This window comes from Parambassis ranga, chromosome 17 (genome assembly GCF_900634625.1).
Source record: "Parambassis ranga chromosome 17, fParRan2.1, whole genome shotgun sequence".
NCBI lineage: Eukaryota > Metazoa > Chordata > Actinopteri > Ambassidae > Parambassis > Parambassis ranga.
Genome location: NC_041037.1, coordinates 19943643 through 19966572, shown reverse-complemented (window position 1 = coordinate 19966572; position 22930 = coordinate 19943643). Strand labels below are relative to the sequence as shown.

At 41.5% G+C, this 22930-nt stretch overlaps 1 protein-coding gene across 7 annotated transcripts in view; it reads left to right on the top strand.

Annotated features, from left to right (window-relative positions):
• Positions 1 to 22504, top strand: part of fam110b (family with sequence similarity 110 member B) — a 33153-nt gene extending 10649 nt beyond the window's left edge. For 2 of the 7 annotated variants that reach the window (XM_028428226.1, XM_028428228.1), the window contains exons 2-6: positions 6608 to 6687; positions 9967 to 10082; positions 17665 to 18326; positions 19596 to 19996; positions 20106 to 22504. In XM_028428226.1, coding sequence (XP_028284027.1) covers positions 18204 to 18326; positions 19596 to 19996; positions 20106 to 21015 — 1434 coding nt within the window. In that variant the 5' untranslated portion in view covers positions 6608 to 6687; positions 9967 to 10082; positions 17665 to 18203 and the 3' untranslated portion in view covers positions 21016 to 22504. Of the gene's footprint in view, positions 1 to 6607; positions 6688 to 9656; positions 9760 to 9963; positions 10083 to 17664; positions 18327 to 19595; positions 19997 to 20105 lie in introns of those variants that run through there. The other 5 variants (XM_028428227.1, XM_028428229.1, XM_028428233.1 and 2 more) reach the window with 4 other exon arrangements.
• Positions 22505 to 22930: the final 426 nt, after the last annotated feature.

Below are 22930 nucleotides of genomic sequence, written 5' to 3'. Positions count from 1 at the left end.
TACTAATAATGCATCTAAAGGTTCATTATATCCAGCGCTGTTGCCTTTATATTCATTCAAAACTTCAGTCTTTACTTAAGTCTTCATATGCAGTAAATAATTGTCCAACATGCTTGTAGAGCAGTTGGTAAACTACATAGCTCTCATGTTTTACCTGTCAATTCCCACATTCAACACCCACAACATGGTTATATGTTTTTTCTCCATCATTTTACTTTTTTAAATATTATAATTATATAATATTTATCAGAGATACCTTTAGATCGGCTTATATCGGCCGATAGAATTGTTCTGATAATCGATTGAGCTGTAATTTAAACCTTGAACATCAAGCTGGTTTGGCTGTTTTCACTGTAATAGTTCAGTTGTCCTATAAAAGCAGCAAGATCATGGTCAAGTTAAGAATACCTGTCTTTAGGTAGCTTCTCCATCACCTATGGAGCATTCAAGTACCAAAAGACCAAGATGCCTGTTTTTACAATGTGTCTATAAACTGTTGGTGTGTTGTGGGTGGATCCAAACACAGGACTTGCTTTTTTGCATTTCTTTACATTATGCACGTAACATAAACAGTGTAATTTTTGCAAGTAACAGTCTGTCAGTCATGCATGCATTGAGTTCTGACCACATTGCATTAATCATCCTGTCTGACTATTGAGTTATTTTGCAATAATGGCATCACCACAAAAATAGCCCTGGCCATGGAGAGTAAAGCCAAACACAGCGATCTGTTGGCCAATTATATTGGCAGATGGCTGGTGTACTTATTGCTAGTACAATATTGCGGTTATGTCATCAAATATGAAAACCATTGACCATGCAGACATATTTATATATTTTTTAAATGATTATATAGTTTGCAGCATTTTACTTTCCATCACAGCTCTAATGTAACCCTCTAATGCTAATATATGTTTCCCATCATCCACTGCCTTGCTCTTTTATTAAAAGACTGACTCTCACTGGGGATCTCAGTTATATTAATATATAATAATAATAATGCTTATGCCACTCCACACACTCACACACAGCCCCCTTACTCCACCTGGAAGAGATCCTATACCAAGATTAGAGAATAGCAGTAAAAACCATGGCTAATGCTAATGTTATTGTCTGGTTTCACACAGACACACACAAAATCTGTAGATTTGTATTGTATAGTATTTCCTAGTAGTGTACACATTGATGCAAAGTAAATTAAAATGTTATTTGAGTCTATGAGCTGAGCTTGTTTTGATACAGGTTTAAGTTACTCCTATTTACAACACAGTCTGACCTCCACAGTGGGGACATCCCCCTTATAGGCTCCACTTCAAGAACAGCTTTGTACTTGACTGGCTACTACTTATATAACATATGGATATGTTCTCATATTAAATTGCAGATGGCTGTTGCATTACCTCCAACCATATTTATATGCTATTTAGACAATACAGTCAGTCACCTACCACTGACTGTGCTGTAGTTTTCTTCTTCTTCTTACTTTATTATAGACTTTTGTTATTTTTGTATTGGTGGAGAGTGGACCTTATACTGGAAGTGTCCATTCTCAGAACGCCTCTGCTGACTAGAGTATGGACAAACTGTCTATAATGTTTCCTATGATTCTGAGGAGACATTTTCAGTCCCTGTGAGATGCCCTGACCATCTAGTTTATTTAGTCCCAATACACATAGAGAGGAACTGAGGTAGAAAGGCAGTGGTGGAGGCAGGAAGTTGCTCTGTGAGTCAGGACCTGTACATCACTTAAGGTAGTCATACCAGACACCTATCCTCAACTAACATGCCCATTGATCCATGAGGCCTTGATGCCTTGGTAAACCAGTTACATGCGTGATCATCATTATCTGTCTAATAATTTAGATGTCTACACTACACATAAACCTCAGGGCCTGAAGGCACACAAAAGTCTGCACAGTGGTGTGAGGTTACGGATTATAGCAGCTTGTAGTGGTGTATATGTTGGCCAGTTTTTGCCAGTCTAAAAACCTTTCACTGTTATCTTTTTTAGTGTCCTGTATTTATATCTAACTTTTGTGTCTTCCTGTTAGAGTAGGCATAGCTAGTGATGTGGAATTGTTGTTGTGTGGTTGTATCGGTGGCCTGTTTATTTCTTGATCACTAACACTCAGTTGTCCTATAAAAGCAGCACGATTTTGAAACCTTTATTAGTCCCACAATGGGGAAATTGCTTAAGGCAAAGAGCGCCATACACAGTGAGTACACTGGAGGCTATGCAGGTAAAGGACACACAACAGTGAATAGGGAGGAACCACCAACCTTTCGGTTACTGGACAATCCTGCTGTACCACTAAGCCACTGCTGCCCACATGGTTATCATGGTTACAAGTTGAGAATACATGTCTTTAGCTAGCTTCTTTATCACCTGTGGAGCATTCAAGTACCAAAAGACCAGTGTCTCTATAAACTGTTGTGGTGTTGTTTAGTTGCATCAGTGGCAGTCCTGTTTATTTCTTTATCACTAACACTGTGCTTTAAAATGAATGTGTATATTCTCTCTGCACATGCAAGGCACATTCACATCTATAAATTCATTATATGTGTCTGCTTTTAGTCTTTACTTGGCCTCAGTAGGTTTATATTTAGTTGCTCTAAACTTTACTGTGCCACACCAGGTGGCCTTAGATTTTTGTTATGTTTTGAAAGCTTGTGACAGGCTGCATAAACATTATTCAACTGTATGCTCAGCTTAATCTGAAAGAATTATTAGTATCACTATCTTTCACTTGGGCTAGATTTTGAGCCACTACTCTGCAGCATACGGTTGACCTCAGTGCCTGCTGAGAGTGTGTGGGAGGAGAGGGAGGGGGGAGATTAGCAGAGGAAAAAAAACGGGGTGAGCTGATGGGAGGGATGGAAGGGCATAGTGAAGAGAGAGGGAGAGAGAGAGAAGGCAAAATGACTTTGTTGCCTCTGTAAAGGTCAGCATAAAGAATTCATCAGTGTGTGTATGTGTGTGTTTTAGATTATATTCATTAATCACTATCAAACATTGATGGCACGATCTGCTGACGGATAGTTTCGTCTGTCAGGTGGTTGCAATGAGCTTGTTGTTTAATCAGGAAATTGATAAGGTACGTTTTTGACAAACGTGGAACAGGACCAGAAAAACTTCAACACCCGGAATGCACTGTGGTTCTTACCTTTTTAGCTTGTTGCTAGGATAAATCGAAATAGCCAATCAGAGGCATCACATGTGCACCACAGAGCTTTCCTGTTAAATGTTTCTTTAACCAAAAAAAAAAAGCATACCACAGGGGTTTCACCACTGATCCCTGTCTGGCACCAGGAAGTTCTGCACTATTGTGCTCTCCAGCTGGAAGTGTGTGAGTTCTGACTACTTGTGTGTAATTCCTCTGCATTGTCTTCATGTTGAAGTAGTTGTTGTAGTAAGATAATCTGAATGTAATTAACAATTGGACTAATCAGAACATTAACATTATTGTTGCTGTGTGTGTGTGTGTGTTTTTTTAACTCAACACTTTTATCAGCTCAAAGTTTAAACCTTTGGCTTATTGGCTCTAGAACTAAGCCCATTTAATCAACATTTCAGTCAAATATTTATATCTCTTAATAAAAAATGAAAAAAGGGGGTATACCCCCTGCAATAGCCCATCTGAGCATAAAGAATAAATAACAAGTATAAAGGTACAAAATGGCAAAAAATACAGAGAGAAATGCACATGCTAGCCTTTAAAAGAGCAAATGGTGGTTACAATGCAAAAAGGTCAGCATATTGACATGATCAGAAGTAAGGCTTACCCTGCGCTTTGAGGCAATGTTCCCAGCAGCAGAGAACAAGCGCCCTGAGGGCATTGAGGTGGCTGGAATACTCAGAAAAGACTTTGCAAGCTTTGCCAGGTTTGGGTATTTTGCAGCATTTGCTCTCCACCATGGAAGTGGATCATCTTTTTTGGAGAGGATGTTCACCAAAATATTAAGACCTCCCTTTGCACTTCTTGTTTTTGCTTTTCATCCTCCTCCTCCTCTTCATCACTGCTATTGGAGTCTGATGATGATCCAAGAACTTTGTCAGATGATCCTTTGGCTTGAGTAGCTGGGTGGCCTTCTTCTATGCTGGTGGTGGATTCATTTCCCCTTTCATTGGACTGGCTTTCTTGCCTTTTGACAGTTAGTTCCATTGTTTGAATTGTGCTTTGAACCTTAAATGATTCTTCAGAAGGCAACAACTTAAGTTTTCTGAAACGAGGGTCCAAGGCAGCAGCAAGGAGGGCAGTGTTAGGGTCGTCAGGTTTAAATGCAAACAGGTCTTCCCACCTCTCTGGGATCTGTTCCGCTGCAAGACCTTGAAATGCCCTCACTGATGCAGTTTCAAAAGTGGATTTCTTTAGGGTCTGTACTAGCTGAGGAAGCGCAGACAGGGTCACATATTGTTCCCCACTCAGGAACACTGTAGCCCCCTCGAAAGGTTCAAGGATCTGAGTCAGCTCTTTGATCATGATCCACTGCTCTGGTTTCAGATCCAAATAGTGATCTGGGTTGACTGCAGGATCGGAAAGAGCTGCAGTCACTGGCCATCTCTATTCAAGAAGCCTGGATAGCATATAAAGTGTACTGTTCCACCGAGTACTGATGTCTTGTACTAACATGTGCTGGTGCACTCCCATTTGCTGTTGCTTTTCTTTAAGTTTTGTGCAGGCCAGTTCACTCTTTTTAAAGTGCTCCACCAGGCATCTCGCAGGGGCTACACGACTTAAGATGGCTTTGTTATTTTTCAGTGTATTTTGCACACAACTAAATTTAGTGTGTGCCCTGCACATCTAACAGAGGCCCATCCGTGTCTTTCTTTCAGAATTCTGGCAGCTGCCACTACGTTGGCCCTATTGTCATGAACACTGCTTTCACCTTTTCAAAAGGAATGTGAATTTGGTAGCAGCCTCCTCAAGCCAATCTGCAATGTTTGTGGCTGTATGCCTCTCCTCTAGAGGCAGTGTGGTAAGGGAGAAGGACTTCATTTCCCAATCATCTCCCAAAAAATGACAAGTGACCCCCATATAAGCCTCTGTGGCCACACTCTTCCAAATGTCTGTTGTAAGTGCAGCACTGTCTGTCTCCTGAAGTACACGCTTTAACTTCTCTGTTATTTCTGAGTACTTTTGCTCCATCATCTGTGTGAAATGTGTTCTTGAGGGAATGGTGTATTTGGGATTGAAAGCTTTAATCATATTCTTAAATCCTGTGTCCTCCACCATGGACAGTGGGCGCATGTCAGTGATGAGCATATTCAAAATACTGTTGGTAAAAACTGCAGCTTCTTCCACAGTACACGAGGACCTGTCCGGACGAAGCTGTCCATGCGCTGCTGTGATGTACTGTGGGGGGAAAAAAACACTGATTTTGAACATAAACATTGATTTATACAACACATATATATTATATGTTAATACATAAAGATTTGTCCATCTGTTGCATGTATTATTACTATGTTATGTGTGGGGAATGCATGTTTTGAGATGTAGACTGACCTATTTGTGTGTGTGTGCGGGAGTGAAGGAGACATGGGGAGAGATTAAGTTTAAGTGGGAGATCTTTGCTCTCGCATTTGCTCTCTTACTACTTAACATGCCTCGTCACTATCGACTAACGGGCTACACATAATTACAAATAATGTCGGTTTTAACAAGCGTGCTTTTATGTCAGTTAGCAATCGTAAAAACGCGTTACCTTGTACAGGCTCTGAGTCCATTTAGAGAAGTGCAGTTCACAAGAGGATGCTTTCGGTTCAGGTGCTGCAGCATTGACGAGGTACTGTTATGGTAGGCCAAGTTGTTTTTACAGTGTATACACTGCACTATGTTGTCCGCCTTACGAAGCGTGAAATGGTCCCACACTTTAGACATTTTCTGGCTTTTACGCACACCGGTATCTTTATTTTCCGCCTCTCAGTACAAACAATTGCCAGTCAGTGAATGCACATTTACAGGACACGTAGATGTAAGAGAGTTCTAAATAAGAAGAACTCAAAAGTTCTTCAAACAGGTATAGAGTTTAATTAATAGCAGGCGCACAATAGTCCAGGACACTGTGTTCCATAGGACCAGCTACACTAGTGATGTAACGTGTGTGTTTAATACTGCTGAGTCAGGCTAGTAGAGCCAGACTGTCATTATCACTGAGCTGGAAAAGCCCCCCACTACACACATACACACACTGACAGTCAGCTCTGGCATCCATTATTATTGCCCAGCTAAAGAGGCTCCTGTTTATAGCCCATTAGACCTACAATTTATATACAATACTACTGCAAACACGACTTAATTTTCCATGAGGTCTAAAGTGAGTTACCTCAAAATCAACAGTGAAATGTATTAGCGCTGTAGAGCTATTACACATGCCGAAAGTGCAGACTATTGCTGGTGTGCTGTTTCATATACTTGGTATATATATATATATATATATATATACACAGGCACACATAAAATCTTTAAACTGGACCACAGATTAACATTAGGAGATGACTAGTGAGCATGTTTCCTGTTGGCACTTAGTACTACCTTGGGACTTGATACGATCTAGTATGGATGTGAGAACTACTTTAAACTGTGAATTTTTACTTTACTTACAGATTATGGACATGGCAGAATCACAAAGGATTAACAACAGGGATGACATCTACAATTATAGCAAATCACAAGACAACCCCAGGTAATACTAGCCTCAGGCAAACATGGATTCTATTATATAGAATCAGAGGTCCGTTCAGAGATACATTAAAATTAAGAAACAAATTATTCATTTTCATCTTTCTACTGTCAGGATATAACATGGATGGTAGCACATGAATGTATGTTGTCCAGTCAATTTGTGGAGAAGAATTGATGAAATGAAAGTGATGCACTTAATATTGATTAGTGGCTGTGTGCAGCTAAGTGAGAACACAGGGTAGTGAGTTTTAAGCCTGTTAAATAAACCAAATATAATAAAACAAAAAAAATCTTATCTTGTCTTGTGAGCTCAGTTGTGACATTTGGTATTTTCTTTTTCAAAATCACATTTTTCCAAACTCTGGAAGCCCAATTCTGGTCTGTGGGACCCAGAGCAGCTGTTGGGCTTTTATGTTAACAAACTTCAGAACTAAGATAAGAAGAGTACTCGGACCCTCTGAGCTCTGATGCTGAATGGTGCACTTAAATTGCAAATGGATTGTGACACACGGTGCATACCAGATTTATCACAGGCAGATGAGCACTCAAATATGGAGCTAATGACACAGATCATCTTAAGAATAACATGTTTAATGTGATACAGTATAAGTGAGCAGCTTTTAGTCTATGAACCTGAGTTAATAATCACTATCGCTGGGATTTGCCCATCAACAACTAGAGTTTGACTATTAGGTATTTTCCACAGAGGATTTAGCCCTAGTCTTTATATGATGTTTGTGCTGCTGAGAGATTTTCTACCTGACTGTTAAACCTGGCAATCAAAGGGCACCTGGAAGGGGGAATTACAAGGCAAAAGGGTCCTTGACATAGTGGTTGAGTGGATGTGTACAAGTATTTGTTCTATTTATTACAACTTAAGGTTGTTCATTAATTCTATTAATAATACTCAATGAGATCTATATCAACCAAAGAGGTATAAAATAAAATGTGTTCTGCTGTAATCATACAGAGCTGCTGTAAGCTTTGATAGACTGCTTACAAATGTGACAGGACACCCGTTGTTAATTGTCATTTGTTTATTTCTAATTATTAACGTACAGTTGCAGAACCGTCACTGTTTGTTTTGGTGTCTGCTGTGTGACTGTTGTACAGCTAGCAGGTTATTTGTTGAGATTCCAGCTCCCACTGAGTGACCATCTGGACCTCAGGGCGAGTGAGTATACAGGCGCTACAGTGAGTCACATATGTAGAGCCAATCCGTGAAGGGCCATGTCAGCTACTAAAAGAAGTGGATTAAAACCGGGAAAACAGACAACAGCTGGAAGGAAAAAACAGTCAGTTACTGTAAAGCGGAACTGTTCCATCGGGAACAGAAAAAGATACTTATGTGAGTCAGCTATGGTCACAAGTTACAGTACAGGTTGGTTTGCATTGGTTGGATTGCAGGGAGTCACAACCACACTGGTGTGCTAACCACATCAACTGGCTTCTCTGAATATAGAGTAGGCCTATACATGAAGATAGGGACAGGCCAACCAACCAACTAAAACTTTGGCTTTCAGACAAACTGATCTGACTTTTTTTGTCCAGAAAACAATACCTGGGCTTTGCATGGTGGCAATCACCCACTTTCACCATTAGCTTTGCAAGTACTTATTAAATTTATAGTCATACTAAGCATAAAATACCTCCCTACAGCTGACTTTTTTACTGCATGTCCTTGCTGTATGTGTTTGTTATGAGTCAGATGACATGCTGCATGTGCTGGATGACATATCGTGCTGCAAACAAAGACCTGAAGTAGTTATTTAGTCAGTAACAGAAATATCACTGATACCTGACATTATACGACATCAATATTGATATGCCCCCATCCAACACCTCCTAGTAGGGGCTGACCCTTTTCCCTCCCTGCTCCCCTACAAAGAATCTGATCAGCAGCAGGTCAAAGAGCCCTTCTGATTCCTTACTCCAAATAAGAGATAAAATGACAGCTGATTTTCCAGGAGAAAACAATAACCCACTATTAGTCTCTTTTACGAAGCACTGAAGGTCTTCTTCTCCTATCTTCACGGAGATGAAGCAGACCTTTGCTGGATTGCCATTTTAGTCATGTAACAGGATAAATCTTGTTTGTTCTGTCTTTCTATGAGGATATTCTGGACTATGCCCAGCAGGGGTAACATTGTGGCCTGCCAAGTTGCTGGTGCACATGTTGCACTGACTGCTGACAGTGACAAAAGGCCAAAGGTGTAAGGTCTACCTCCTCCCCTCATGGTGTCGAGAGGGATGGCTGCCAGTGTGGTCTTGCCACATTACGTTTTCTGGGTACCTGGTGCCTACTCTGTGAACTGGAAGGCTTCCTACTTGCCTAAACAATTGTTAGTCCAATGGATCATTGGTAAAATCCAGCTTGGAAAACATACTTTATAACCCAAGTAGTTATGTGAAAAATATTCTGTTTTATAAGTAATTCCATGTCCCTATAACTGCTGGTCCAGCTATGTTACTGCATCCTAAGGGTATATGTATGAAGGGGTTAAGCAACAGTAAAGATTTTTACAGGACTACACATGTACACCAAATTTCAAGCTGATATAAATTTCTCCCAATTGTCTTGCCATGATGTCCTTAAATAGATATAATAAATTTGGAATAGAATGTACATACATACATCCCCTTTAGGTTTAGGGTTACCGTTTGACATATCATACCATACTCTGGTGATATATGTCCTGTTGGCTCTTTTTAATATTTTAAAATACACCAGTCAGCCATAAATGTTATGATTGACAAGTGAAGTGAATAGCACTGGTTACCTGTTTATCATCTCTGTGGCTGGGACATATTAACCAGCCACTGGTTATGTATGTCCTTAAAGCTGATTTGTTTGAACCAGGGAAAACGGACAAGCTGATGTGACAAGGGCCAAATCGTTAGAGCATCTCCAAAACTGCAGCTCTTGTAGGTTGTTCTCAGTCCGCAGTGCGTAGTATTTACCAAAAGTGAACTGGTGACAAGGACAGGGGGCCAAAGGCTTAGTGACGCACGTGTAAACTGAAGGCTAGTGCTTATGGTCTAATCCAACTGAAGAGCTGCTGCAGCTCTGCTGGTGAGTGAAAGTCAGAACACACAGTGCATTACAGTTTGTTTTGCATGGTGCTGAATAGCTGCTGACCACTCAAAGCGCCCAGGGCATAATGTCATGACTGATGGGTGTATCAGTGATTCAACTGGTGGCTACACTGAAATTCTTAGAGTTGTCTTTGCTGGTTTGTTTCAAATGTTTTGTCACCTGTGTTTGTTTTATTGACAGCAGCTGTGACACCCACTGACAACCTGGAGCACCTGGAGGAGAATGAAGAGCCCTCCAGTTCCAACTGCCAATAGCAAATGCTAGGAGCATCGTGATAATCATCAGACAGCTCCAAACCGGTAAAGAACAATACATAATTGAAATGCCATATTGCAGTTTTGTAACAGCTGTCATCCTGGCATTGCAACTGAACTCATACTGTAGCTAATATCATATACAGGGGGGTAACCAGTTTGTTTGACCAATAACCGGTGTTTCCTGCAATATTTCCTGGGTCGAAGGTCACAAACCTTTGCTTTGTAAAATCATTTTAACAGGGCTGCATGACATATAAATAGAAACAATGCAACACAATGATTGGCAACCTAGTGTTGAGACCATGCAGATAGCTGTACCAGCCTGCTGGTGGTGGTACTACAGCATGTGGACCAGGCTTTTGTTAATCAATATTTGTGTTCAGCCAGGTTATTATAAATGGAAAAGTCAAGCCTAGGGGAACACTAAAGTATGATGAGTACCACTGGGAATATAAGAGCATTGGCCCCTGATGCCTCTGCTCAACATGCTGCTAACACAGGAAATAGAAAGAGCTAGAGGGTATGAGTGTGTTTCTATTGTTCCTTGGCTATGTGCCCAGAGGTGATACATGGAAGAAAGACCTAAACACAGAAACAAGAGAAGATGGAGAGTGGAGGAGATCGCACACAGTTTCTAGGTGCTGACTCCGTGAGAAACAGGTCTTTACCATATTTGCACCTAGTTACCAGTAATCACAAGCTGCATGGTAAGGTATAGAATTTGATTGAGGTATTCCACTTCTTTTACTTGTCCATGTGTGGATATGTATTAGTTAGTGGCGAAACAACCTGCAGCATAGCTGCCTTCAGTAAAAGAGACTGCTTAAATGAAAGAGTTAGACCTGCCAGTGATCCTCAAAACCTACCAAAGAAGCAGTGGTCCATGAACACTAGCATGTGGCAGGGTTTGCTGACATGACTATACCCAATATATGAAAATACTAAATAACTAAAAAAGGAAATATACATGTCTCATCATTACCTAGAACGTTCTGCATTATTAGCACCTTATTAGCCCCAATAATAGACAACATTTAGATCTACATTTGTGTAACAGGTTTTAAAAAAGTTTTTGCTTTGTTTTCAAATAAATGCTCACAAAAAGGAAAATGATAAATGTATAATTGATGAGTAGCAGTTAACCAAACATTTAACCAAAGTCATCTCCGGTGTGTCAGACTGATGTTTCAGCTGCTGGATTCCAGTTGTGTCTGTGAAGTAGCTCTTTACATTTTTGCAGTCTGTTAAACTACATTTTGGATTTCTCTTCAATCAATCGCACAGCTTTCTAGATGTCTTCCTAATGTTTTCGTTGACAGCGGTTTTCAACATGCTGCCACTCCGCAAGCCTTAAGTTGAAGAGATTGAAAATTAAAATTTGATGTGTGTACAGACATGAAAACTACTTCCAAAACCGCATTTCACATATGCCTCGGCTGTTGCCATTCTGTATGAAGACACAGACACTGTTGTACATTTCTACCCGTAGACTACACTAGTTTTACCTGGAATGTCAAAAAGATTTGAGGATTAAAATAAACTGAATTCACCCAGTGCTGGTTCCTTCAGACTCGTGTCAGTTATCCTGTAAAAAGGCATTGATTTGAACAACAACTAGTATTATCTGGCAAAGAAAAGGCCTAGAGGCATCTTTTTTTCTGGTGTATCTCTCTAGTCATGAGAGAGAACAGACTGAGGAGGGTCTGACATGAAAAAGATAAATGTTGACTAATTATGAGAGTTTCTTTACATGAGTAGCAGTATATGAAAGTTACAGCGGTCTTTGTCTCACATTGTGTGCTGCTGGAAAATGTTGGTACACATGTTCCTAATCCAAGCGAAACCAGTCCTGTGGTGTGTGTGTGTTTATCTGTGTTGTGTGTTCATTGTAAACTGGAAACAGATGGCTCTATTCAGTGCTGAAAACACGTAATGCATCACAGTCAGACATCCCTAATAATCTCTTGATTACTGCAGCATGAGTTTTTATAAGGTACAACTATCTGAACATAAACAACATAACCGTCTTTTTATTTTATATCACATCCTGTTATTAAAGTGTCACATTTCATATGGATATCCAGCCAGTGTTGATGATAATTGTAGTCAGCTATAGCAATATATTCCTCTGTGTGACAGAGAAAGCTGAGGTCTTAGAGTTGCTGCTTGCACATCGATTACTGCATTACCTTCATTTACCACAAAACATTCCAAGTGTAGACCTGATGCTCACTTCCAGGTCCTTCTATGCTAGGTCTGTAACCTAGTGTACCCACTGCACCACCAGTGTTAATAAGCAAGTAAAAACTCACACCATTGCACGTGTTTTGGAAACTTTTAGCCCAGTTTTCTATCTTGAAGCAGAGACCTGGCAAGAGGCTAGATTCTTTGTGCACTCTTCCTGACCCGTCATAGGCAGCAAGCCCTGAACAAAACATATATATATATATATCTATATATATATATATATAATAATATTATAATAATATAATAATAGCAGGCAGAGATCATGTGGCTTACCCAGCAGATCATCATACAAGTTGTTTTTAGATGATGACAGTTGTCATAAACAGGCAGCTTATCAATAGAGACCAAAAAACTCAGAGGTGGATCTAGATGGATTGGCTTACATCTGGCTCAGGTCTGAACGCAAATGCGGCAAGCGAATCCTGCTAGCGACGCGATACTTCCAGGTTCATGGGGACAGTGTCCGGGTCGCGTACAAAAACCTAGCAGCAGCAGAGGACAACTAAGAAAGCCAGGTTAAGCTGGATTGAGCGCGGACATGTGTGTGTGATAGCCAGATTTGAAAATAGGTCTGAACGTATCCAGCTTAAAGGCGATCCGGATTCAATCCCACTCTAGCTGGATTGACTTTCTCCAGTGTGAACGGGGCCTAAGGCTTAGAAGCTGTGGCGCTTCAGTTTTTGACACTTCCATGTGAGCTTGATCTCTCAGCAGAAATATAAAGCCAAAGCAAATATGTTCTGTCACTGAGTATAGATAAGATAAGGTAAAATAAGACTTTATTGATCCCCGGAGGGAAATCAAGTCCTTACAGCAGCAGAACAAAACACAAGAAACAAGACAGTGCACAGTGTGCTACTAGAGTAGCATAAAATTAGAAACAGATAAAAGCAAGCTAGAACTGAAAATAGAACCAACAATAAAATAATAAAGATTTACAGATATACAGTTGGGATGTGTACAGTGGTGTATTTGCATCCTACATCATGAATAGCATGAAAAAAACAAAACCTAACAATTCCAGTAGGAGTATTATACTGTTGGTTAATGAAATTAAGTGTTTTGAGTCATAGAGAGAAATATCAGTGCACTGTGTATGTGTGCGTGTAAGCCGTCTCTGGCTGGTGGCAGATTTGGATCGCAGATTAGAAGATCTTAATCACAAACAAATACACACACACACACACACACACATGTGGATTATATTTAGTGTTATCTAATCTGTGAATGAAACTGCTGATATTGGATCGAAAATCTGCATGAAGTATTAATTAAAGATGTGTCTGTGTTGTGTAACAATAGTGCCTAACAATAGTTGTGTTAAATTTTAAAAGGCAGCTTGAAATGGGAAGTGTCTACAGGTGTTACTATTTGCATTTTTAAAGCAAGTACTTGCTGTTCTCTTGATGAAGAATTAGTTTTTTTATTTTGTTAGTGTAAAGGATTTAATTTTGCAGAAGTTTTAATTGCGACATGTAGGGTTATCACCAAATGGCAAGCTTAGATTGATATGTCATATTTTCTGGTATGGATTTTGGAATTAGAGGGTTTAAACTCCAACTCAACTCTATAGAAACTTTGTTTGTACCTAGCTATGGAAAAAAAATCCTGAATCAATGCATTTTAGGACCCCTTTAAAAGGAGATGCTACATCTCAAGGGGCTATCGTTCAATAAATTGCACCTTCAGATCTCAGCTGGTACAACCCAACAACAGCCCCCTGGGTTTGTTTATGGCATTACATGTAACAGCTGTATGCTACATTAGTGAGAAGGACAAGAGAACAAAATGAACAGAGATCAAAGCTATTCCAGCATCAGAGTTCATCCAAGGATAATGAGGAAAGAACAAGGAGAATATTCTGAGGCCTTGCAGTTATTGTAGGTCCTCATCAGAATAAAAGCGTCTTTTGCTGTTAAAGACAATTGCTAAGATTGAACAAAGAGCCAAAGAAAGAGGAAGAGAACTTGTTTTGAACATGACTGTATACAGTCATGTTCAAAACTTAACAGCCTCTGTTTTTATTCTGAATCACACTAAAATCACATGGAATTTGTTCTTCCATGTGCTTCTTAGCACAGTTAACAGAAGAGTCTTTCTCCTGGTAACCCTTCAAACAAACTACTTGTTCAGTCTTCTTTTCTTTGTGCCGTCACCATTGACAGTAAAAACTATGGACAGAGCTTCCGTGATGTCACCCATTTGTTTCTGAAGAGCCATTTTGAGGCTCGGTGGGAGGCTCTGGGATGCTCTGACCGCCGCCATGTTGGCAGCGTCACGTCCGCCAAAACTCCAAATATGGACAAAGAGGGGGGGCGCACGAGTGGAGTTTAAGGGGGGCGGGCGATCGTGGAAGCAGGAAACTCGCGCTGTGATACGGCAACCGTCTGTCGCTCAAGCGGCAACGGCCATAATTATGCGTAAATTTAAGTCAGAATATAATTAAAATGAGTGAGTTGTAAAAAAAAAAATTCACCCCCCGTACAATTGACACTAGAAGAGAACCTATCATCTGAGACCAGAGTGGTTTTTCGTACCAGGCTGTAAACATGTTCATTTCTGCTGTGAAGTCGGCCATTTTAACATGGGAGCTTATGGGAAATGACTCGTTTTTGGAGCCAGCCCCCAGCGGTCGCGGCGTGAATTACACTTCTGCAAGGTTGCTGCTTGGCTGTCACATTAACATTGAACATGCTAAGTGAGGCCAGTAGGCTCTGACATGTAGGTCTTTTTTCTATTTCTCAGAGCAGGTCATGTCATGTTTTTTTTTTTTTTGTTTTTTTTTTTGGGTGGTATTTGTTTCCTGTTTCTTAGTTGAGACCTTTAAGCCATGGTGAGCTCATGTTGCTATAAGTCATTATCATTAATTTGGTGATGGGCAATAAGAACCATAGGTCTGTAGTTTCTGTGTTGACTTTCATGTTGAAAACAAATAATTCATGTGAAAATTCTGTTTAATAAAGCCCTAGGAAGCCAATACCAAATACACTGTTTTGTTTTCTCTTCATTTTCCCAAAACAACAGTGGAGAATGCAGGGTTAGCATGGCCTGTAGAGCCACAACAGCATCATCAATGAGAGATATGTTTAAAATTAACCAGGATTATGCAGACATAAAACCACTAAGAATGGAAACGCAATCAGCAAAACATAAAACAAATGCTAATGAGAAAGATGTTTTTCACAAACTTCTAGTGTGCCCACTCTAAGAGCGGTTTATCATAAACATAATGAAACGGAGTGAGTCAGTGTTACAGAGCACACAGTGGAATCACTGTAGGATGACTCAGCAGATCAGAGCACTAGAAATCTATCACAAAATGAAGCAGCTGCACTATAAAGCCAGCATGATATTAGATTGTTGATCATCCACACAGCGCAGCATGGAACAGATGTGTTCCCCACTCTGTGCCCCCTTTGGCCTTCTACATGTGTGTTTTGACGAGAAAGCCGACAGGTATTTTACACTGGATGCCAAAACATGATAACATTGTATTTTGTTTTCGCAAACACATCTTTATGTACCAAGTACATGAGAATTAGCTGGGTAGCACAGGTTTCAAAAGTTAAAAATAACTTGTTTGTAGGGTGGCACTGGGAAATATGGAGAGCTCATTATAACCTCAGCTTCAGAGCTCCTACCTGAAGTGGTGCTTGCTAATGTTCTTGGTTTTGCGTGCTGCAACCGCCTTTCAAATCCCACCAGAGATTTTCCATAGGGTTAAAGTCTGGCGACTGTGTTAGCAACTCTAGTATCTTCCAAGAACTTGGTGAACTTTGAGGTATGTTTGTGATCATTGTCCCGTCGGAAGGACCAATGATGGCCACAGACAGCATGACATTTTTTCCCTGGATTTCCTGATACTTGATTGAATCTTGCCCTCCACACGCTGCAAGTTGCCAGTGCCAGAGGAAGCAAAGCAGCCCCATCATCATTTAGCCACCACCATGCTTCACTGTAGGCAGGGTGTTCTTGTCAGCGTACACTTCATTCTTCCTCCTCCAGACATACCACTGATCCATACACCATCAACAGTCTGAGTATTTGAGGTGTCCTATCTCAATTGCAGTCTCAAAATGATTCAACCTCCTGAATAGAATTCCTCATAAGAGCACACATTTAAAAATCAGGTGTGGTCTTAAGCACACCTGATTTTTAAATGTGTGCTCTTATGAGGAATTCTATTCAGGAGGTTGAATCATTTTGAGACTGCAATAGTCATTGAAAGTAGAATTTAGTGGTGAATTTATCATAATATTAGTTTAATTGACCTTTGTAAACTGTTCTTGTGTAATGTGTTTATTGCAAACATCTGAAAAGTGTTACATATGCCCACTAACTTTCATGATAACCAACACAATAACACAATTATAGCAACAAAAAGAGACAAAGCAAATTTCATGGCACACTGCAGAATTACAGTATGGTTAGGGCCCTGAATGTTTTCAAGCTCAGAGTGAGATGCTCCAGCGGGTAGTTTAGTCTGCCTACACAAAGAGGTTATGAGGTGAAAAGTGACTGGGGCACACAGATACTGAGGTTTAACTGGGCTGTAAACATGTTTATTTGTGCTGTAAACGTTATTTACATTGCAACCTTTGGAGCCTGCCTCAGGTGGACACTTGCTGATTGCTGCTTGGTTAAAACATATTGAGACCTCTTCTTTTACTTTTACTAAATTTGTAACACTGGCAATACAGACTACTGTGGTTTACTGTGCTTTTTTACAGTGATACATTGTTACTTGTGCATCCATGCAGAGACACGCAGTGTGTGAGAGAGTGATATATTGCTTAACTTGGCACATATCTGTGAAAGCACTGTAGGTGACATTACAGATATTAAATGCACACAGCAGCTTCATACTCTCTGTGTGTTAAAACAAGTGAGCTTTGTGCTACAAGTATGACAACATAAGCTAATTATTGCTACATACAATGTACATATGGAGCTGGGTGTCCTTACTCAGCAAATACCCCTAAGATGCCCTTGAGCAAGGCATCTGCCCCAGTGGATCTGATCACTGCCCACAGAGTGTGGAGTGGGTGGCCTCCAGTGGGGATGTGGGATGTTTCTGGAATACAGCCAGTGTTTATGACAAGTAATCCTGCATGAATCAAAAGTTTTATTTTTATGATCATATCAGAAAGTATTGTCCGTTTTTTAACTATTGGGTCCTGTGTTATGCCTAATTTGTGTGTGTGTGTGTGTGTGTGTGTGTGTGAGAGAGAGTGCCTGCCCTTTTCTGCTTACATACTGAGATCTAAATGTGTTTGTGTTCCTAGCTATTCCTGCTATAGTTGCTAGGTGCATGATATCACAGCCTAACTCGAATCTCATTGGATGTTGCTTTTTTCCCTTTTTTTGCCTGTTACAGATTGTGTGGTGAGCTGAAGGGAGAACTGGAAAACTGAAGTGAGGGTGGAGAGGCAGGGGGCCTTTCTTTTACCATCATCCCCTGCTTTTCCTTAGGCCCTGTGCAAGCAGTCGTCCACACCACTGCCCCATAACACTCACCACTTTTCTTGCTCCTCTCCACTCTGTTCCTGCACTCGTTTTCTGTTCTCCATCCTTCTATCTGCCTGTCTTACTTGATGAATAGGTCAGCAAAATCTAAGCACCACAGACCAGTAGGGACCTCTCTGTAAAGGCCTGTGAAGTCAGCCGTTTAAGCTGCAGAGATCATTCCACTCAGGCAATGCAGGAATACATGTGAGCTGTTCACCAGCAACCCCCCTCCCAGAGTCTGGCTCAGTCCCACAGCAATGAGAAGGGTCAGCGGCTTCATCTCTCTCTAGACCTTGTCATCTCTACCTTGTGTCTTCATGCTTTGGGGGTCCTCTGGTGCCCCCGCCCTCTGTCAACCCCCCCGAACCCGTTGCCACCACGGCCGGCCACCCCAGTCGCCTCGTTGCCATGCCCACAGAGACACTGGCTCCAGCCCTGCCAGATAGCAAGGCAGCTGGCCCCGCGACACCCTTCAGTTCCACCGTCCCCCTCCGCATCCTCAACAAAGGTCCTGAGTACTTCAGGAGACAGGTACTGTGTGTGTACACTGTTGTACTAGTTCATCTTCATTTAAGACTATACCTGACTCAGAATGCTCTTGAAGTATCATAACATTTGTTTTAAGGCCCATGCCACCTAATACCAGCATCATACTTGCTAGCACCTGTACTGTATTGCCTTTTCTAGTCTTGCACCCAATTCCATTTCTTATTTTTGCCCCTACCCCTTCTTTCTGAGTGTCCTTTTGCCCCTACTAGTACTCCCTAGAAAAAAGGTAGAAAGGGTAGGTAGTAATAGCCTCAAGAAGGGTTAAGATGTGTGTGTCAAAATACAGGTGCAATAATTCCTAGAGAATAATGTTTGTTAGCTAGCAGCCACTTAACTCAGCACAATGCAGTGGATCTCAACAGGAATGTTAGTGTACATGAAGTGACAGTGCCAGTCATGTGTGAAGATGGGTTGGCCCTAATGCTTAGACATGAAGAACAGAGTGGGGCACAATAATAGGGGATAAGGGAGAAATGGGATTTTGCCCTTTAGATAAAGATAGTATTTTAGGATTAATCTTTGTTTAGTCAACTTTAAGTGTCACTTTATGTCTTGTTAGCACTTTGATCAAAAGCATGACAAAGCTTTCAAATCAGCTCATGTCTGCGTAGTGTTTGTGTGTCACGTTATTTGTGACCCTGATTATTATTGGGACCTATCCAATATATACAATTCAGAAGGGTTCAGCAAATTGAATAAGTCTACCCTCTGTAGGGATAGCTTGTTTGCTTATATGCGCACAGATGACACACAAACAAGGATGATATATGCACTGTGTGCACATGTCTTACTTAGCTGCATATAAGAATCAGAAGGTGGCATCCATGCTCAGTATAGGCCACACCGGTCTTAGTTGCTTGTACACTTGCACAAAGGTGATGTTTCTGCAGCTTACATAAGGATCGCTGAGTTGCTTGTGCATGTTATACAAAGATGACTCAGAAAGCTTTAGACACAAATACAGGGCTATCTCGGCCATTTGCAAACAAGTGTCACTCAGTCACTTGCATAAAACACACAGAACTCACATGTGGAGGGATGACACAGGAGTGAGACCGTACACCAGGATAGATCTGTCATTAGCATGAACTCAGAGATGCACATGAGTTGACTCTGCTTGCAGATGTTAATGGTTATAACTTCTTAGTTATGTTGGCATGACACACAGGCAGGATACAGGTAGAAATGGATGAGTGAATTCATTACTGTTATTAACTATTAATTGCCTATCATTTGTGATCTGTGTCTCAGGTGGAACCTAACCCAAAGCGCCTCAGTGCTGTTGAGAGACTCGAAGCAGACAAGGCCAAGTATGTGAAGAGTCAGGAAGTCATCAATGCCAAGCAGGAGCCAATCAAACCACCTGTGCTGTCCAAGCCTGTTGGCCACACCCTCCTCTCCAAGAGAGGCTCTGGAATAGGTGGAGGAGGAGGGATTCCTTTTAAAGCATCCAATAATAATGCCAAGTCAGACACATGTGCAACAAGCAGCGGCAGCAGCAAACGGGAGAATTTAAACTTAGAGATCCTAAAAAATCTGCTAAACTCGTCATCTTCTTCGGGAGCAGGATCTGAAGGACTAGGAGGAGGAGCTAAGAGTGCTGTACTAATGAGGTCATCAGGGGGAATGGCCCGAAACTGGACACCATCTGGGTAAACTAACATGCTTAAAACTTGCAAAAATGACTCAGCAAATGCTTATGAGATGTGTTTGCAGTCATAGTATGTGCATTCAGTGGGTTTTTTTTCTGTCCTCTCGTAGGATGCCATTAACCTACCGATCCACGATGACCCTCAATGAGCAACCACCAGACTGTGCTCCCAGCCCCAGCACTTCACACTCCCTCCGATCCTTTTCGCATTCACTGAAAGTCCCCCCAATCAACAGCGAGGGACGACGTAGTCCACAACAGGGAGGAAACCTCAACCTCAGCAGACGAGTCCTGGATGAAAGAGGATGTGAAGGCGGAGTCATCGATCGCTCTCGCTCTCCACTGCCGCCTTTGCTCACCTCTCACTCATCCTCCGATCTCCTGCGACTGTGCAATGGAAAGCCGCTCCGCACGGCACGATCCAGTAGCTCCTCAGCTCCACCCCTCCCTCCTAAACCCAACCCCGCCTCCCTTCCTCCTCCTGCACTTTCCTTGTCGCTGCCACCCCCTCGTCCAACCCCATCCCCCCGACCATGTGACAACACCACCCCCCAGTCGCTACCTTGTGATCTTGGAGACCCTTCTAAATTTTCAGCTGATCCCAGCCTGGAGCTGGAGCTTGGTTCATCTGTGGCTCGTCGGTCCTCTCTGCACAGATCTAAATCAGACTTGTCAGACCGGTACGCCCGGGCTGGCGCTGATGTGGAGCGCTTTTTTAACTACTGTGGCCTCGACCCTGAGGAGCTGGAGGCAGTCGGTCCAGAGAACTTTGCACGGGCAAACTCAGACATCGTCAGCCTGAACTTCCGATCAGCTTCTATGATCTCGTCTGATTGCGACCGTTCACGGAGATCCTCTAATGATGGCCTTTCAGATGGGGATGACGGCGAGGATGAAGAGGAGGAAGCTGGAGAGCGTGTGCCATATGGCATCTCAGCTGTGGAGCGAAACGCAAGGGTCATCAAATGGCTGTATAGCATCAAACAAGCAAGAGAGACACAAAAAGTCTCACATGTATAGATAAGCACTAAGACAGAGGTATGGTAAACTACAGACAAAAGAGAATTTCTATGTGGACTATCATTTCTGACAGGTTTAGAGACTGTGATGTCAGGGCTGAAAATGTGTGATGAAAGAATGGAAGAGAGGGTCTGACCCGTACAAGGTAAGAAAACAGAACAGAACAGAGTAAAACTTGGAAAAAATAATCAATCTGGAAACCGACTACTTGATTTACTGTTTCCTTATGGACACTGTATTAAACTACAGACTTGAGTCTGTCAGGAACAAGAGCGAAATGCACTATGATTGTCCATGGACTGCCTCACTACAGTGGGTTAATGGCCTTCCTCACAGGTGACATGTTGGGTCATCAACCATAGGTGTGACTGACGTATCATGAAAATGTAGCCTGCTCTCAGATCCCGGATCATTGTCCAACATCTAATTGGCTCTGCCAATGAAATAGGTCTTTTGTGCTCAGACAAGAACAAGATGTCATTCTTCTGTATAGCATGTTAGCGAAATGTACATCAGCAGAAAGTTTATAATGCATGGTCATTGTCTTAAAGTGTCACATATGGAGCTGGAGGTAGCGCACTCTCACCAGTTTTCAATATGAACAGTTGTCTGATTGACTGAAATGGAAGTGCGTTAGCTGCACTTTTAGGTAGCCAATCATTTTGTAGAAGGGCTATGATATGAAACCATACTGTTTTGTACTGAAACTAATTAACAAAATGTCATCCCTTAACCTCAGCAAAGGACCCAGGGTGGAAGTGAACCTGGGCTTCTGCAGTGAAGAATCATAGACTGTTTACGCATCCATGAGACTCCAGCTCTCGCTATAACAGTGAGACAAGACAAAAGTAAACAGCTAGTGAAAGTGACACTCGTGAAAGCACCTGACAAAATAAACCAGGTGTAATGCATGAGATCTGACATCACTATATGTCCATGAACATTCTCAGTCATCTAGGTCATTTTCATTTACGAGACTGAAGTGAGGAAACTGGACTCGTAGAGTTTTCTTAAAAATGTTTCGCTGCACCAATTCTGATTGGGAACATCTTCAGGGATCATCTTCAAGAAAACTCCAACTCCAACTATCTCGCTACAACCCCTTGACTGACATGACTATGTCTCAAATTTACTTCCTTAGAAACTGACTGAACAGGCTTTTTGGGGAACCTTGGGGACACAGTCCCACAGTTGGTGTGACATAATAACCCTGACCAAACATCCTACATGTGATCAAATTGAAGTCTGCTATGAAAGTGAAAAAATGCTTTCAAAAAGCTGTGGCAAAGCTACCACTTCTAAATGAAGTTGTAGGCTAATCAATGGAACCTTATCCTAAACCTTGTTGGAGGACTGATCCAATTCCAGTGAACCAGCAAACAGTTCATTGTAGTTTTTTCTGATTGTATAAAAAGTAAAACAACTTTGTTGATGAAGATTCATGAAGAGTCATCCAGGTCATCATATGTAGAGATTCATTTTTATTAAAGCAAGGTGTCTGGACTTGTAGAGTTTTCTTGAAGACGTTTCGCTGCTCATCCAAGCAGCTTCATCAGTTCTAACTGTTCTAACAGTTAAACGTCTTCAGGAAAACTCTGCAAATACAGACGCCTTGCTTCAATCTTCTCTACGAAAACTGAAATGTTCCTTCACACTACAATCTATAAGACTGATTTCTGTAAGCACCATTTCAGTTCAGTTTGCCCCAATGCCCTGTACATTTGACAGCATTCTGCCTCAGCAAATAGTCAATAAAATGACAATCCTCATCATCATGACTCATAGCAAGCTGACAAAACACCCCTGCAATGACTGGTATTTCACTCTGAATGTGGAATTAGCTGTTCTAGCTCGAGTATTGTTCAGTCTTTTGACACCTCTCCCTCTGCATCAGAGCCACTGCAGACAGATCCTG